Genomic DNA, 18,233 nt, shown 5'->3' on the forward strand with positions numbered 1-18,233 from the left:
TCAAATTTTACATCGCTCGTGATACAATTACAATGGGTTTTGCACTATAATTTACTGAATTACTCTCATTCTCTGTGGACTCGAACAATTGAAAAATAAAAAAGGTACAGATCATCTATACAGATTATGAAATATAATATCAAATCGTTCAATTTGTCGCGTTTATTATGCATTTGCGTTTGAGCAATATTTTCGTTTTAAAACAGATTAATATTTTATATCAATTTTGGAGTACATTGGAAATTAATTAAAGGGAACATGAATTTTAAACATGTATCTGTTCATATTCATATATCTCTATGTGTATAAAAGAAATATATTGCGTGTACATAAAAGAAATATAACCGTCTCGGAAAGAAATATTACTTTTCTGAAATTGTTCTCTCAGTTTTTCAATCTAAAATAGGTATGCAACGAGCGAATAAATATTGTTCTGCTTGCATGAATTCACATCTGCGAGAATTCCAGCACCTCCGATCGGCTTCCACGGTGTGACGTAACGCGACAATTTTACAACTGCGCGTGCATAAGGGGTAAGAGTCTCCCTTATTCCTCTCCGCTCCTATAAAGTTACATCAGATAATAAATTTTATCCGTATCAGCGGCAGAGTGGATGCGCTAGTTCCTCTCGACGAGCGCAGATGTAAGATTCGCGTATTTCATATAAATGTATACATCACTGCCGTTTTGAAGAGAAATGTATCGCGTAAAACAATTCCTTCGGAAGAGTGCGATGATAAACGTCATTCTCCTCTTCTCTCGTTTTTCTAATTTTCTATCAGTGAAAATAAAAGGATGAGAAACACAACGGGATGTGTAATCCTGGATGTATCGCGACAATTGTATATTACGGGAATGCTCTCGGCGAAAACCGACTTGATTCTGAAAAATTCTTGATGAAAGATTGCAATTGATCTTGGCATTTTTGTAAATCAAAACTGTTATCGCGCATTCGATTAAACTTATTTTTCGAGAAGCTGTTCACATGACAAAAATTGCAGAATACCGGATTATATTCGCTCGATGCGTTTCGCGTGAAACGCGTCATAATCGTTCCTATAAATCATCTTTACAGTTAAGTTATTGCAAATTGTTAGACGTTGTTCGATCATCATTCGTGGTCTCATAGGAAATCATAATACCGGTAGATAGAAAGTATCGCGAACACATACGAAATAATGTACACTGTAAAAATTTACGCGCGCTTTGGGACGCGAATTCCAGGAGAATAGCAAGAGATTGAAGGACGGGTCAACTTCTAGGTTTAAATGCTTTCCATCGCTAAATCCCTCAATTTGACAAAAGACTCGGTGTAAATATGGTACATATGTACTTTTATGATATTTTTAAATTTTTAATTTATACTTTTTTTGAAAATTTTAATTTTATTCCAGAGCATAAAATTCTTTTCTTATAGAATTTATCTCTATTAGTAGAATTAACATCTCACTTTTACAATTTCGCGATATAGAGTTTTCTGATTCTTCTTCAATGGGTCATAGAACTTCGAATTGAATAGAAAAAAAATAAAGATGTACAAAATACCAAGTTCAAGTTTTTGTTATACGAAAATTGATAATTATCTTTTAATTTCAATCAGGATCGACTCAGAATAACAATATTTTTTAGTAAAAAAAATTCTTAAGACGCTTTCTAGACTTCCTAGAAGAAAATGTCAAATTGTTGAAAATATATTTTTTATTAGATTATAAATGTTTATAGTCGCTATCGAAGGAAAGCTTATGTGGATGTAAATTATTGGATAATTCAGCGGACAAGAGTACAGATGAATATCACATCCCATAACACAACAAATTGGAATTGTAAATATATATATATATATTTTCCTGTATAAAAATATAATATAATGTACAAATTGATTCATTTTTAAACTAATATCAAAAAGTAGTAACAATAGAACACTGTTATACAAATATTTCTCTTTGCGTCCTAGAAACATTTCAGTTCTCTTATATTTTCAATAAAAAATATCGCAAAAAGATCTAGGAAAAGAACACATAGAATTCTCATCAAATAAATTTAGGTCTAGATTTCTCAAATCAAATTAATGTATCACATGATGTTTCACAATCTGTTCAACGATCCAGTAAACATTATCCTAGCAAATAATAAATCTTATAAATTGCTTGTCGATGGAGAAGAATTTTATATATATACAATTACAAAATTAACGTATGTGCAGCTCGCGATAAAAAAAGATACAAATCGCCCGTCTCTTTATCGAATTAATCTCGAATCGTGTTAAACTGTTCAAATCAGAAATAATTACACTATATGTACAATATATTCAATAATTATACCATTGTGTAGCGCACAAAGAAAACTCGTTGCATATAATCATTAAAAAAGCCCAATTATATTCGCAAGATCGAAAACATAATTATGATACCATGATATATCTCGCTTTGTCGAAAAAGATATAAAGCCAATATTGAATAATGAAATAATTATCAAACATTGCACGTTCAAACGCGTTTAACGAATCAGTCGACCGAATTTACATGCCGTTGTAAGCTGGCCCACCGCCACCCTCAGGCACGACCCAATTGATGTTCTGGCTCGGATCCTTGATGTCGCAAGTCTTACAATGAATGCAATTCTGCGCATTTATCTGCAATCTCTCGCCGTCTCCACTTTCCAATGGCACAAATTCATAAACACCTGAAAACAGATTACACACACGCGTTTTGGACTTTCAAAACCGACATGAATCTTCCAATTTGAATGACCGAAGGATCGAGGTATGTTCGAAAGTAGATACATATCCGGAAATCACCAAAAAATCATTCGACATGCAAAACAAAATTTACTATCAAATATAATAATACGTTTAATTAACTCATATTGCTACTCTATTATTTTTTACACATTACTGTTGTGCGAAAATATTAAAAATCTCGCGATATGAAGAACGGTTTATTCGGTACAATTTATTCAACAGATACGTCTAGATATTGTCTCGATTTTGCGTAGTGTGAGGTTTACACCGCGAAGGTCACATTCCTCGGCCAGACAGTCGATAACGTGGTCCCCACCATCTTTCGGCATAGCTATCCTATAGGAAAGCTTCCAGACGAGCTTCTCCCCAATGCCCCGAGTCCGTAAAAGGAAACAGGAAGACGTAACTCCAGAGACGGAAAGGAGAGACCAGATAATAAAGAAGGAATACGTCGTAAAAATCAAGGATAGATTTGAAGAACAATGAAGTGCAAGGATAGACGCATAAATTTATCTAATTTGAAAGCAACATGATATATATAAAATGTTCACATGAACTTTTAGATATAAATAACAGAATTAAAAAGACAAAAACTGATTGTTGCAAAATTGTAGCACCAGTAGATTTTGAATCGTACAAGTTTCAATAAATCAGAATATCGAGAATTTGATCAAATAATCGTAGGTTGATAACCGTCGAAAGTTACACTTCTATTCAGCTATAAAAATTTCGTATGAATTTAATTCCGATAGAATTTTAATTTTAATAAAATTCCAAGATATTTAATGTTCAAAGAAAAAGATTATGATAACTTATCATTAAAAAAAATCAATATTTCAGATTCATAAAAAAAATATGATAAAATTATTATTAATATAATACAATTTAATTTGATTGTGATCACTCTGTCTATAAATATAAATCGTTGTCTATACAAACATGCTAATGTGATTTCTCGTAGCAATGACGATTTTTGCGTTTCTTATTATCTGTATCTTTAATTCAACCCCTGTTTTTGTACTGTGAATGTACTATTGGTTTTAAATTTATCATATTGCAGCGCAACAACAGGTCGACAACTTTCCGCAGTAATATAATTATACGATATCATTAAATTTAACGATAATTATAGTTGCGTTATTATCTTCTTTCTATTAAATCTACTTTAGAATAGAGACTAAACCTCTTTAACTCACAATCAGCAAGATTATTTCTGCGTTATGTATATAAGGCAACTTATATGTAATACGAGAAATTACATCCATGTTATGATAATACATCATACAAATTTTAAAAGATCAATGACAAATTTTATGAATAAATCAAACATTTCATTATTAATAAATCATTATTAATACATTACAGGATCAATGATAGAAATTGTCAAAGAATAAAGAGAGAAAGGATAAATTGGCGGCAAGGTTGTTGGCCGGAGCTACAGGGCGCTGCTCGATTTTGGGGATTGAGCTTGGTCCGGGGTTGTCTAGCCATGCGGGGGTTGTCCGGGTGGCTCAGGTTCAAGGACACAACGGTCGATAAACCCCCAACAAGACTGGAAAAAGGGAGGGGAGGAAGACGATGGTTTGAGAGCGGAAGAGGAAGGAACTGGATTGTCTGCATACTGCGGAAATTTATCACGGACAAAATTGATCGCTTCGTAACATTCTTAAAATGTCTATGTAAAATGCCAAAATAATTTTGCACAAAACAGATTTTCGTGAACAAGAAAATTTATATTATATGTTATTAAACATACTAATATAAATTCGTTTATCTCAACAAATTTTAACATCAAAAAAGAATTTCACCTTTTTTAAAAGGATTTCACCTTTTTTAATGGATAGCAAGCAATTTATTTACCGGAAAAAATTTAAAAAAGTTACTTTCAAATTTTTTGTCTATTAAATATTAAAAAATAAAATGTAATAAAAGTAGTATAGTATAAAATTGCGCAGAACAAACTTCGCCATGCAATAAATCTATTTTCTTCATCATAATGTATTGAATTTTTGTATTTACACTAATAATTTAAGCTTCTTAAACATTCTTGAGTAAAATGATTTCAATATTAATAAGTCCTTTTAGCATTCGTGCAGAACAAATTCTTGTGTTTTACCAAATACATTTAATTCAAATCATGCACAATTAAATAAAGAAGAGATAATTGTGAAATACATTTATATTTTGTAATTAATAAATTTGTTAACATAATTATTAGTTAATTTCTTGAAGAAACAAAAGTTTTTAAATATTATTTTCTTTAGTATATTTCCTTCAAAAATTTTATTAGTTTTAGTATTCAAACTGAAGTTAAACATGCTCCCAAACGTAAACAACGCTTAGTATTAAAAAAAAAATTAAATATGCTTCCAAATGTAAAAAAAAAATTAAAAATTCATTAAAATTCATTAAAAATAAATGAACAAATGAAACAAATAGAATAATGAGACAAACATTAAAACATGATATTTCCCTATATTTTATCCGTTCTTTTTAGAGATAAATACTTTTTCGCAAAATATTAATAGTAACAACAACATTCTAATGATGATTATTTAGTAAAAAATGATATATTTATTAAAGTAAAATAAATCATGCATAAATTCACTTACCAGCAGGACAAAATCGCCCTTCCGGACCAGCAAATTCAGCTAAATTCCTTTTCACTGGAATAGTATCATCCATCAAAGTTAAATGCGCTGGTTGATCAGCTTCGTGATTGGTACCGGTTAGAGCTACTGATGATAGAAGATCGAAGGACACTTGATTATCCGGTTTCGGATATTCTATTGGTGTCGATTCAGCTGCAGATTTTAGCTTCTTATAATCAGGTCCTGTAAACATAATAAATAGGAAATAAATTTCCAAAATATTTTAAAAATTCGATTTTTTTCAAAAAAACACTTCAAATAGAAACTGCAGAAATTTCTGCTTACCTCCATGGGAAAAAGTCCATGGCTCCCTTCCGCCCACTAACATGGAAAATCCTGAATACATTAAACCACCGTAAAGTCCAAGAGAAGAATGGAAACTGGGCCTCATGTTTCTTACAGCTTTCAATTCCTTATAGATCCAACTATTTTTTATTTTATTTGTATATGTTTTTGGTTCTAAGCCTTTCGTCGATGAAATATTATTTTCTGCGTCTATAATTGCTTCAACAACGCTTTCTGCAGCCAACATGCCACTTTTCATAGCATTATGAGTTCCTTTAATTTTGGGAACATTTAGAAAACCTGCTGTACATCCAATAAGGCATCCACCAGGAAATTGAAGTTTGGGAATGGATTGGAATCCACCTTCTACTAATGCTCTAGCACCATAAGCTATTCTGTAATTAAGAAGAACAAGTGTAAAAAGAATACAAAACCATGTCATCAGAATAAATTTTTTATTACAAATACCAACCTTTTTCCTCCTTCAAATGTTGGTCTAATACTAGGATGTTGTTTAAATCTTTGAAACTCTTTGAATGGAGATAGATAGGGATTAGAATAATCCAATCCTACAACAAAACCTACTGCAACTAGAGGTGTTTCTTCATTCAGATGATATAAAAATGATCCACCATATGTATTTCTATTAAGTGGCCAGCCAACTGTATGTTCAACTGCTCCAGGTTTATGTTTACTTGGCTCTATCTCCCAAATCTACCAAAGATATATTTCATTTTATAAATATATATTTTTAATATTTACAATTTTTTTAATTTTGAAAAGTAACTTGATAATAACTTCTTTTAATCCAATGCCATATGTCTGTGGTTCGCAATCTTTCCTAAGATTCAATTTCTTTGACAATTGTTTTGTCAGATGTCCATGACAGCCTTCTGCAAATATGGTACACTTTGCATGTAGTTCCATGCCCCGTTCAAATGTTTCTTTGGGTGAACCATCTTTAGCAATACCAACATCATTTGTAGCTATTCCTTTGACAGATCCATCTTCATGATATAGAACTTCTGATGCAGCATAACCAGGATATATTTCGACACCAGCAGCTTCTGCTTGTTCACCAAGCCATGCCACAACATGTCCTAATCTATACATAGATACACGAATGTTTACAATCAAAATAAATTCATTACTTATTAATCATTTTCTTTATACTTATAATAAATTTTATTCACCTGACTATATAATTTCCATGATTATACATCGGCATTCCCTTAAAAATAGGTATAGATATTCTTTTCTTTTCTGTAAGAAATGCAAATTTGTCTTCTGTAACAGGAGTATTTAGCGGTGCACCTAATTCTTTCCAATTTGGAAAGAGTTCATTCATTGCAATTGGATCCAAACAGGCACCACTAAGAATATGTCCACCGATTGTAGATGCCTTTTCAACAAGGGTAACTCTGAGTTCCTTGCCATGCTTCTCTGCCAATCGACGAGCCTGAATAGCTGCCGATAAGCCAGCTGGTCCACCACCAACAATTAAAATGTCTGTTTCGTCCACATACCTCTCCATATTTACATCTAGCAGATAAAAAAAAACATATTTTCACTCACTTTTTCTCCTAATATTATCTTAGAAGTAAAAAAAATCAAGACAAAAATTTACCTTTCCATCTTGAATCTGTTTCCCTGGGTATTACTGTGTAATGAGTTGTGATTTGAGGATACTTGGCGTCCAAGTAAGCTCTCTGAAAAATCCTTTGTAGCCTCTGTACTATCAAAAAAAGAAATCAAAATTAAACTAAATATGCAGATTAGTCGAATTAAAATAACATGTATTACAATAAATACATATTTGTGTACTTATATTTGACGATTGCGAAATAATTCATAATAAAATATATGTATATTTATATTTTGAATGCAGAGATAAGAAAGAAAAATATAATAATTCCTGGATTTCAACATATATCAAAATTTCAAAATTTAGATCCATATATTTGCAGCTGTGATTGATATATCGATCATGAAACTTTTTCTATTCATTTTATCTAATCTGATATATTTATATACTTGTATATTATTTTTTATTTCAAATATTCATTGGTGAAAAATTCAAAAACTAGAGCCATATTATTTCGATTGCATTTTTTTTACATTCTCTTTTAGCATTCAAAAAAATTAAATGAAATATTCTATACTAAAAGAAAGGAATCAAAGTGTAATAAAGTTTATGTAGATACAGTAATTGAAGAAATGTGATGCGGGGACAAAGTAGACAAGTGTGTATACTGTTCAACTACGTAATAAAAGATCAATCGTATTCTCGATTAACAATTAATATATATAAAAGAGGAACAAAAGTCTTTATTGCATCAAAAATGCTAGTCAATACTTATGCTCTAAATAATTTCGCATTTATTAACGGAACACACAAATATACTATTCAGTGATCACAAAACTAATAAAAATATTTACATACAATTGTACCATTAATATATTCAATGTGATCTCCTTAAACATAATATTGTATAACGTACGATATTCGTCGATTATTATATGTTTCACTATCCTCGGTGTTTCTTGAAAACGTTATTATTCAAATAAACATTCGCTTCTTACTTCACGACAGAGGAGCCGAGAACCCTAAAGGCCATTGCACGTTAAAAAATTTTAGTCGTAATCATAAGGCCGTAAGAAAATTGACCAATCACAATCAAACATTCTAAAACATAATAAGAATGTTTGAACTGTGATTGGTTGATTTACTTACGGCTTTACGATTACGACTAAAATTTTTTAACGTGCAATGGCCTTAACCAACATAACATTATCGAACACTAATTTACATAAAGTTATACGTGATTGGAAAAATTTGGATGATACACTTACCAGTGCCGGAGGGGGTTAATACGAAAGCCATGATCACGCACAAGTGCCAAGCAGTGATCAGCGATAATTATAAAAAAAAAAAAAAAATAAAAAATATACCCACGACACTTGTCACCGCGTTCAGTCGCAAGTAGCACTTGCAGACTAAACGTAAGTACATCAAGTGACATCTGTGCTATGTGAGCCGACATTACGCGTCGATCGTTCGGTACGGTTGTTCGATACCTCGAACGTTTCGAGATATCATTCTAGTATCAGTGGCACACGGCACACAGCACACAGCACACTGTCTGACAGAGATGTTTACTTATGTATGTATTCCGCGTCGAGTCATCGCATCTCATGACGATTCCGCACGGCATGTGAATATCTGCATGCTCGCAGTTATGTGCTTCCATTGTGAAAATACAAGTGCTTTATGGTGATAATATGTCAAAACCAAACATAAGGAAGATAACGGCTGACCCTACGAAATGTAATACAGACTCTTCTCGACGGCCGAGTGTGTTTGAGAGGTTGGGCACCAAACCAGCGATCGCCACCACCTCCGCTCAAAATACATCGGATTATTGTAGAAATTGGGCCCTCAACGGCAGTTGTTCTTACGGCAAGAATTGCAAGTGAGTTTGTTATAAAAATTTGTTACTGAGAAAAATTTTCTTTAACAAGATGTATATACTCAGCAATTCCGCAAGTAATCAATTGTTGATTTTACATTGTTGATTTATACTATTTTTTACTGAAGTAGATTTATTATGGAGTATTGAACTATATGAATTTTCTGTTTCTCTTCCTGTTTCTCTTTAATTAGGTACGCAAATACACATACATTGATAAGCCCATCCAAACGTGCTAAGAAAGATAATGCAATCGCAGGTACATCTGGGGTAAGCACATCACATTTTTATGTTTATGATAATAATTTTATTTGACACAGCATTTTCAGAGCATGCAATAGAATTAATCAGAATTGAAATTAATAAAAAACCAGCTAGAAACTAAGGATCCTCTTTTGATTCTCTCAATATTATAGCTCATTGAAGATCCTTTCAAACGGCTTACGTCAAAAATCGTGAAAAAAGCATCTCATAGCCCAGACTTGAATATAGAAGAGTGGAATCAAACGGATCTCGAGTACGAGGACGAGAAGGTGTTGGAGAGACGGCGGCAATTATTACAACGAGAATTGGAATTACAAATGAAGAAGGATAAAGAAATACATGGCAAGGATAAAGTAAAGCAGAAAAAAAAGGCTATGAGTTCCTCCTCTAGTTCGCGCACGTCTAGTACATCTAGTAGCAGTAGCAGCTCTAGTAGCGAAGATTCATCTTCTACATCAACATCAGATTCACGAAAGAAAGTCAAGAAAATCAAAACAAAGAGGCATCACAGTGCTTCCACTGATTACGACGAAGATAAAGAAAAGAAAAGAAAGTAAGAATATACTTATTTAATATATATAATATTTGATATTTGATATGATATATTATGTAATATAATCATACAACTACAATCATCTGTAAGGAAAAGATTGTAATTATATTTAAAATAAGTAATTTATATATATCACATTTTAACATTAATCACATAAAAGTATGTTTTATCTCATTGTACAATTCATTAATCAAATTTGTTTTTATGTAATTTACAGATTGAAGCTCAAGAGACTAGGAGCGAAAAACGACAAAGCTGTCAGTAAGAAGAAACGTAAACTTGAAAACAATTCCACGAAGAAAGATCTTACCACTAAGTCAGTCAAGAAGCATGCTTCATTATCTGTATCTAGAAAACATTCTAGCTCATTGCGCGCTAGATCACCTGCGATACAACAAGGATCTACGAGTGGGATTACATCTACATCAACCGTAGTATTGGGCTCGTCGATTTCCGTGGCGCATCATGCATCATCGTCTAACAAAATACGGGAGAGAAACAGAAGCGAATCGCCGAAAGCGCTAAAGAGTAATCGGGAGATGGATAAGGAGGATGGTAGGCATTACAAGAAAGTGCGTGACATAGAGGTGTGTTTGTCCAAGGATGCATCTAAATACAAGTCGTTCGATAAAATCAAGGAACAACAGGATAAGGAGAAAAATCGTGCAAGCGATGAGAAGATCAAGTCGGATGATCGGTTGAGATCCAAGTGCAAGGATAAGGATGTGCGTTCGCGTACACCACCGCCACCTCTATCGTCATCAGAGCGATCAACCAAACATCAGCACATCAAGGAAAGCGTGTCCTCGAAGGCGCGACGTAGCCGAACGCCTGATAAGACGCCGTCAAGAGCGAGACGGGATGTCACCCCAGTAAAAAATCCGGAGAAACGAGGCAGCTCATCAAGTCGCGCGAGAGACGCAGAGAAGAAAGAGCGCGATTCACACAAAAGAGACAAGAGTAAAGAGCGGGATGACGCGAAAAAAAGCGAGCAGATCTCGAGTAATAAGGCGAAGCAGACAACAAATCAGGATGAAAACTATCGCAGGAGTAACGCAAGCAAGGACAATTTTGAAGAAAAGACGTACGGTGGCGACAAGACGCGACAGAAAAGTCGCGAGAGCCAGCGCGAAAAAGACATAAGAGAGGAGCGTCATTCAAGATTGACTCGCGATCAGCGCCAGGAACCTCAGCGCGATAAAGATAAGGATGAATCTCAGGAACGTTGCCGTAACGAGAGGCAGCGAGAGCGAGATCGCGATCGGGATCGCGAGAGGGAACGCGAACGCGACAGAGACAGGGATCGCGATCGAGAACGAGAGCGCGAGCGCGATCGTGAACGGGAGAGAGATCGAGAGACTCGAGAACGAGATCGCGATCGAGATAGAGAAAGAGAAAAGTCTATGAAGTCGCGAGAGAGGGACGTACCTACAGTGGTTTCGTCCACGACGTTAAATCTTCCGGCGGATAAGAATTCGCGTTACAACAGAATGAAGGAACGACCTTTGAGCAAGGATATATCATTTGAAAAAAACAGCGGGGTTCGCGAGCGAAGCAGAAACGAACGCGAACGGGAACGATCTGAGACGAAGGCTCTCGCCGAACGGGAACGAAACTCGACGCAATCGCGTCTGGATGGAAGATATGAAAGAAGTGGCGCTGTCGAGAAGGATGTGTCGTCTTTAAGTCGCAACAAGTCGAGCGTAAATTCACCGCGAGATCGCATGGATCGTTTTCGAGAAACATCCTTGGACCGTACGCCTTTACACGATAAGAGTGGTCATACTGTGGCATCGTCAAATATCCAATCAACGTCCTTGCCTCTGGTGCCTACGACCTCGTCCTCGGCGATTGTGACATCCGCTCCACCATCATCTCGTGATCATATGATGGACATGGTGGACAGTCACTATGATAGGGATCGGCACAGCAGGAGGTTTGGCATGAGATATGAACGAGGGCACACATCAGAACACAACAGCAGAAAGGATCAGACGCGAATCGAACCGAATCGTATTCCGAACAAGATCGATCGGATAGTGGATCGTCGGGACATGACTAGTCCACGACGCGCCGTGGAAGTGGACAGAAATTTTGGTAGAAATTATGGCAGGATGCCTGAGCATTGGGATGAGCAGGAAGAATCAACCCTTCACGTGGAATATCGCGATCACGCTCATATACACGATGATGACAGGAGAAAAACCGTCGAGAGTAGACGATATGACAGTCCCTTTGAAGAGAGACGCGTCGCTCGCGAGGAGAGATCTAAGGAGTCGAGATATATGATCCAGACCGCCGAGCGAACGTCCTTTGATGACCACCGTCATCATCATCATCATCATCGACATCCTCTTTATACTGGCGATAAACTGAGAAATACTGGACCTGGAATTAGGTAATAATTAACATATAGATAATAATTAATATAAAAAAAGTGTCATACTTATTTATTTTTATCATGCTTTACACTGAAGAATATTGATATTGTGCAAAATATTGAATTATTTTTCTACATGTAGCTTTTCACTATAGCAAAAATCGCAAACTGATAGTGTAAAAAAATTTTATAAATTTTCCTTTTTTAAATGTTAGTTTTACATTATTTATATGGACAATATATATATATATATATATATATATATATATATATATATATATATATATATATATATATATATATATAGGAAGAGAAAAGGGAGGAAAAAAAAGAAGAGAAAAAATACGAGATTTAAAAAAGTGGATAGATATAAATACTTATGGATAGCTAAATATATACTCATTTTTTTTCTCTCTGTCTTTTATCAATTAGGGATGAGACTGTTTCAAACGATGATTGGGAGGGACATCATCGCGACGTGGAACACGGCCGAGATCGAAATTATCCGACGGCGGAATGGGAGGAGAGAGAGTGGCGCACGAGAACGTTATGGGAAGGCAGGGACAGTCTTCCTCGCTCGGAGATACACGATGACGAATGGAACAACTCCCGATATGACAGTTCAATAGCTGACTGGAAGCCCAGCGATGCGCGGAAATGGGATAATCAGAACGTGCATGTTCGATCGCATTACAGAAACGAACGCTCGAAAGATTTGGAACTCGGAGAATCTACGCAACATAAGTAAACATATAGCATAATCTTTTATATACAAGATTAAAGTATAAAATATAATATTACATATATAATATTCTCTATTAATTAAAATTTTTTTAGTAAAAGACGATCATATAATGCGCCGGAAGCGAGAGAGGAACCGACAATTCATCCTTCTGCTAAACAGGCTGCTATTTACGGTAGCATGAAAGAAGAACCTATCAACAAAAAATTGATGGAACTTGCCGAAGGCAAATTGTGTACAACTACGAGAGAAAAATCCACGGATAGTTTCCAAAAGAAGAATTTACAAAAGGATAAATCCGAAATCAAAGAACCCGTCGCAACGGAACCAAAACGTCCTATAGTCGAGGATTCTTTGCAAACTCTCCATACTGAGAGCGATTTGAGTGATATCAGCGATGATCCTGATGACATATTAAATATGGAAGAAGATACTACAGTATGTATTGCATATTTTTGCATTTTTGTTTTTTGTTACAAAAAAGACTGAATGAGTTTATGTAATTTCTCAACAGGATATGGAAAGTAATAAAACGCGGACAAACAAAAAGGTACCGGATGCTGTACATCGCGACGCACAATCAACTGCACAGGAACCGGCTCAGTTATCTCCGAAGGAATCTGTAGAAGAAACCATTTTCAGTTCAAAGTCTAAGGATAATACCGATACAATGTCATTGAAGTGAGATATGAATGATTTTATAAAATATTATAATTCAGAGAGAGAGAATAAAATTTCATATAATGCCATTGTATTTTAATAGGAACATAGAAGATGAAAACATGGAAACTATGGACTTTGAAGAAATTTCTGATGGCGAGTTAGAAGAGGATATCAAAACTAGTGGCAAAGGATTGGGCGATGCTTTAGGCGTCGATTGGGAATCCCTCGTAAAGGAAACGCAAGCGAGAAGAATTGTTTCATCGAATCAAAACTCTACAGAGAATCGATGGCAGTGCAAAGCTATCTTTTATAGAATTGGTATATCTAAAAAGTATGCAGGCGAAGATTTCGTAAAAAAATTACAAAATAAATATGAAAAGAACAGTGAGTATTTTTTAATATAACTGCTAAAATCAAAAATAAGTTTGCAAAATAACATTTTTCAAATTTTTTTATGAATCATAAAGAATTCTTGCTTGCTGATATTGCATTGATGCACACGGCGCTCGCGCGAAATCAGTTGCTGCAGGATTTAGGTAATAGCGCAATGCACGCTATTGATGATTCTTTGTATAGGTGAGTTGCATTAAATTATGCTATTTAAGAACACAAATCGTGAATGTTTTGGTATATTATTTTATGAATTAAGACTTATAAAAAATTTTATGTTAACATATTTTTTTACAATTGTGCCTGTAATATAATGAAATTTTGTTGCAGAAATAACAATGCAAATTATGACGAAGATGTGGATTATGATTTGGAAACGCTAAAACCAAGTGCTGCTTTGTATGAAGAAGCAAAATGCTTATTACAGCAAGTAATATGAAAGAGAGATGAAATTTATGTCTAAAATTGTGAATAGCTATTAGTTTTTTTTTTGTATTGACAATATAAAATATATATATATACACTGCCTTACATGTATCTGTGTGTGTGTGTGTGTGTGTGTGTGTGCATAATGATCTACTTGATGCTATAATAGATTGTACCACTTTTAATTGACATGAAACTATGTCCTAATTATCAGTTGAACATATTTTTGTCTGAACATTTGAATTTTTTAAAAATCAAATGAATTTACATATTTTAACTTAAATTTTCAAGCTTAATCTCTGTTAAATACACAGTTTTCATCATAATATAATCGCTTATGCACATATTTTTATCATAATAACTATATTTGTATATATTCACATACATTTCTTGTATCATAAGATGTAGTATATTATACGAATATATATCATAAGATGTAGTATATCATACGAATATATAAAGTACGAAACCAAATGATTAGATTGTGAAAATCATAATATACATAGCAATATATGATGCATTATTTCAAATATATTCATACACACATTATGTATATCCTAGATATCAAATAATGCAATAAATACAATTTTAGGACGGTGTCTTCGCGTTAATCACTTTTGCGAACACAAGCTGCATTGACATCATTTTGCAATATATCCATTGCCTGTCGTAATAAATATTTATTATCGTTATCCTAAAAAAGAATTTAGGACAATGATTAAGACATGTACAATTAACGTGAATTATATTTCTCATACCTCGATGCGCGGATGTGTTTGTTTTTCCGAAATCTTACGCTTAGATAATTCAAGATTTGTACGATATAGCTCGTATAAAACAAGACCTGAAACACATATTACGAGAATATTTAAAAAATTATTTTTTTTCCAATCTTGATTGTAATGAAACTATGAAGTAATAAGATCATTGTACTACCTTTTTTAATAGAATCTCCAGAACCTAAAGCATCTAACATAGAAAGTGTGTCGTTACAATACATTTTCTTGATGCTAAGATCTGCATCCGTAAGATCTGTAATAACACAAATTACGTTTCGCATTAATATGTATAATATAAAGGTAATAGCTTGTAAAAAAATATTTCGCGTGGTGTTAAAATAACATAGAAAATATATATTAACATATTACCTTCCCATTTTAGATCTGGCACTCTACCAAAGTAGGAAATTATATGATATTTGATATCCATCATGATGTAATTAGTCTTTGGAATCAATTTCGATAATACTGTTTCTATAAATTTTAGAATCTCACGCGGAGTCTTGTGTATCGCGTCAAGTACAAGTGTGTTCAACATTGAATGAATGCATTCAATCTATAAATTGATAACTCTCATTAATAGAATAGCAGTACGATAAAAATCAAGCTATCTATCCTTTTTAATTGAATAATCATATAAATACTGTAATAATTATGCAAACATATTATTAATACGCAAATAAATAGCTTCTCGAAATAAATAATTGTAGAGAAGATATTTATTCTGAAAGAGTAAAAAAGTTAAAGAGTAATTATTTTTATTGCGTATGAAAATAAAGCGTTTCAACTTCTAGATATCACCTGTCTGTGGTTCATGCTGATCTGACACTTGTCACAGATCCAGGGAGATTCAAAACTGAGAGGATTACGTGGTAGCAAATATCCGGAACAATCATCCTTCGCACAGAAAAGCGCTCCGAGATAAGATCCGAATTCCTGGAGAAAGAAAAGAAATGTCCCGCGTAAGTTTTTCTTGTAGCAATAAACTTTTTTTCTTTTTTTTTTTAATAATTTGTGTATCGACATACCGAAGGATCGGAGCATCTTCTGCAGTTGCAGGAGAAATGTTTGGTGACCTTCAGGAACTGTCTCCTGCTCAATGTATCCAACAGGAGATTGGTGTAAGACATAGTGAGCTCCTCGCCAGCAGCGATCGGCAGCGAGGCGCTCACGTATAGTCGTTGATGGTCATCGAAGTGATGTCTGGTGTTCGGCACACAACAATGATTCTGAAAGGCACCTAAGGGGTAAAGACCGCGTAAACTCGTGGTGCAGTCCTCATTCATCGCGACCACGACTTCGAAGGAATTCGTGTTGAAGACTTCGCAAATGTGTTTCATAAACTCCATTTGCTCCTCGCTGGGAAGGTTGTTCACGTTTCTTTTGAGTAGATCGAGCTTGAAATTCATTTTAGACAAGCTATTCTTTATTTAATATATATTATTATTATCACATCTTTTTTCTCTTCTTTTTTCCTCTTTTTTTAGATATTATATTTTATATTACATAGAGAAAATATGAAGAAGAGAGAGATAGACTATATTCAAGTCTATGTAACATCATTCAAAAAAGAGAGTGTTATCCTTCTAACTAGAATGATATAATTACATAATAAATTTCAAAAAAATAATGGAAAACACATATAAAAAATAGAAGAAACAAAATATGAAACATATTATTAATTATAAGAAATTGTTCATTTTTTGTATATATTTTTACAAAGTTAGATGTTTATTATACGAATCAGAAACTTATGAAATATCATATATGAAAGAAAAGTAAATCGGAATATACCTCATAGTTACGAGTAAAATTCGAATGGCACTTGAAGGCATACAAGAGTTTACGTTGCTCCTTCGACAACGTAAGACCGCGTATCGGTAGTACCGCGAGCAGCAGATCCTTGGACCAGGAGGAACCGCAGAGCGGCATCCACTCCTTGAGTAAACGACACTCGGCTTGACAGTGCGTCATCGAGTTCTCGCATTCCGTCGAACAGATCGGCAAACCGCAACCATGATCGCAAGGAAACAGGGGACAGTTGTTTTTATAACAGACGACACACATCGCTTGGTACTTGTTGTAGCATCGCGGTCCTATCAACAGCGGGACATCTATAAAAATCAATTCGCCAGCTCGAATGTCCCGTGTGGCAAACATGCCGCGACCTCCCAAGGGAGAGCACTTGATGGTCCATGTGGTCTGAGATTCATCTTGCGCAAGATTATTTTCTCGCAGATGAGTCTTGAGTAATTCCATTGCCTCACGCGGTTCCATGGTTCTGGATCACAGATGCATTTGCGTATTATTTCCTCTCGATACTTTGCCTCTTGATGCTTTAATCCTCTTTTATACCGAACGTTTCATACGCGTATCGTTTTCTATAGGCATCGAGCCAGTTTTGTAATAACTTTGAGATCTTGTTTTCGCATTTGTGCAAGATTTTCTCTACAAATATTTACATTATTTAAAGCAGAGGTAGAGATATGTGTCAGACGTGACGCATCGCGATGTCAGAAAAGAATTTCGTAAGAATTACGAATTCTGTTAAAAATTAATTATTTCTTGTGAATTAATTAATTAATATTGAGATTGTATCGCGAAGTCGAAAAATCGTAAAAGGCGTTTGCCTAATTGAACACACGAGTGATACTACTCTACAAACTTACTACGAGCGCACAAAGTGCGTGCTCTTATTATAAATCTCAGCTTAAAATAGAATTGGCAACACATCGACACCAAAAAGCAGCCAACTGACCTATCTGTTTACTGTTTACATACTTTGCGAAATGCCAACAGGTTGTAAATAAAATATATAAAACATACTGATAGCTCAAAGAAAACAGTTTCTTTAATGTATTACAAATAACAAATTACTAGTGTATTCTTA

At 34.2% G+C, this 18,233-nt stretch overlaps 4 protein-coding genes across 7 annotated transcripts in view; 2 read left to right on the forward strand and 2 right to left on the reverse strand.

Annotated features, from left to right (window-relative positions):
- The window catches only part of LOC126854929 (uncharacterized), a 242,071-nt gene that overhangs the window by 95,530 nt on the left and 128,308 nt on the right, over positions 1-18,233 (forward strand). The gene's annotated exons all lie outside the window — the stretch shown is intronic.
- LOC126854910 (electron transfer flavoprotein-ubiquinone oxidoreductase, mitochondrial) lies at positions 1,816-8,688 on the reverse strand. 4 transcript variants are annotated; one of them, XM_050602085.1, is made up of 8 exons: positions 8,530-8,688; positions 7,304-7,411; positions 6,870-7,218; positions 6,475-6,781; positions 6,149-6,390; positions 5,677-6,071; positions 5,353-5,574; positions 1,816-2,682 (listed from the first exon to the last, which is right to left on the reverse strand). In XM_050602085.1, the coding sequence occupies exons 1-8, from the start codon at positions 8,558-8,560 to the stop codon at positions 2,519-2,521; spliced, it is 1,818 nt and encodes a 605-aa protein (XP_050458042.1). In that variant the 5' UTR covers positions 8,561-8,688; the 3' UTR covers positions 1,816-2,518. The 4 variants fall into 4 exon arrangements, with proteins under 4 accessions (XP_050458042.1, XP_050458044.1, XP_050458045.1 ...); XM_050602087.1 differs by having other exon boundaries at positions 7,304-7,406; positions 8,530-8,660; XM_050602088.1 differs by lacking the exon at positions 8,530-8,688 and adding an exon at positions 8,178-8,253 and having other exon boundaries at positions 7,304-7,406.
- On the forward strand, positions 8,814-14,665 carry LOC126854900 (zinc finger CCCH domain-containing protein 13-like). Its single transcript, XM_050602062.1, has 10 exons — positions 8,814-9,149; positions 9,341-9,416; positions 9,563-9,963; positions 10,181-12,361; positions 12,776-13,087; positions 13,181-13,523; positions 13,600-13,766; positions 13,849-14,132; positions 14,216-14,324; positions 14,469-14,665. Exons 1-10 carry the CDS (start codon positions 8,959-8,961, stop codon positions 14,575-14,577), a joined length of 4,173 nt encoding a protein of 1,390 aa, XP_050458019.1. The 5' UTR covers positions 8,814-8,958; the 3' UTR covers positions 14,578-14,665.
- Positions 14,812-18,002, reverse strand: LOC126854916 (SET domain-containing protein SmydA-8-like). Its single transcript, XM_050602095.1, has 7 exons — positions 17,138-18,002; positions 16,372-16,740; positions 16,145-16,279; positions 15,713-15,899; positions 15,501-15,596; positions 15,323-15,408; positions 14,812-15,258 (listed from the first exon to the last, which is right to left on the reverse strand). The coding sequence occupies exons 1-7, from the start codon at positions 17,618-17,620 to the stop codon at positions 15,172-15,174; spliced, it is 1,443 nt and encodes a 480-aa protein (XP_050458052.1). The 5' UTR covers positions 17,621-18,002; the 3' UTR covers positions 14,812-15,171.

Source organism: Cataglyphis hispanica, chromosome 15, assembly GCF_021464435.1.
Source record: "Cataglyphis hispanica isolate Lineage 1 chromosome 15, ULB_Chis1_1.0, whole genome shotgun sequence".
Lineage (NCBI taxonomy): Eukaryota > Metazoa > Arthropoda > Insecta > Hymenoptera > Formicidae > Cataglyphis > Cataglyphis hispanica.

Excerpts from the sequence above, each read along its gene's own strand:
- LOC126854910 (XM_050602085.1), bottom strand. The coding sequence starts at position 8,560 with ATGGCTTTCGTATTAACCCCCTCCGGCACTG. Across the intron at positions 6,782-6,869 it reads CATGGAAATTATATAGTCAG|ATTAGGACATGTTGTGGCAT; the intron begins GTGAATAAAATT and ends ATCTATGTATAG. Across the intron at positions 2,683-5,352 it reads AGGGCGATTTTGTCCTGCTG|GTGTTTATGAATTTGTGCCA; the intron begins GTAAGTGAATTT and ends ATCTGTTTTCAG.
- LOC126854900 (XM_050602062.1), top strand. The coding sequence starts at position 8,959 with ATGTCAAAACCAAACATAAGGAAGATAACGGCTGACCCTACGAAATGT. Across the intron at positions 13,524-13,599 it reads ATATGGAAGAAGATACTACA|GATATGGAAAGTAATAAAAC; the intron begins GTATGTATTGCA and ends ATTTCTCAACAG. Across the intron at positions 14,133-14,215 it reads AAATAAATATGAAAAGAACA|AATTCTTGCTTGCTGATATT; the intron begins GTGAGTATTTTT and ends TGAATCATAAAG.
- LOC126854916 (XM_050602095.1), bottom strand. The coding sequence starts at position 17,620 with ATGGAACCGCGTGAGGCAATGGAATTACTCAAGACTCATCTGCGAGAA. Across the intron at positions 15,900-16,144 it reads TCAGCATGAACCACAGACAG|ATTGAATGCATTCATTCAAT; the intron begins GTGATATCTAGA and ends ATCAATTTATAG. Across the intron at positions 15,409-15,500 it reads TGGAGATTCTATTAAAAAAG|GTCTTGTTTTATACGAGCTA; the intron begins GTAGTACAATGA and ends TATGTGTTTCAG.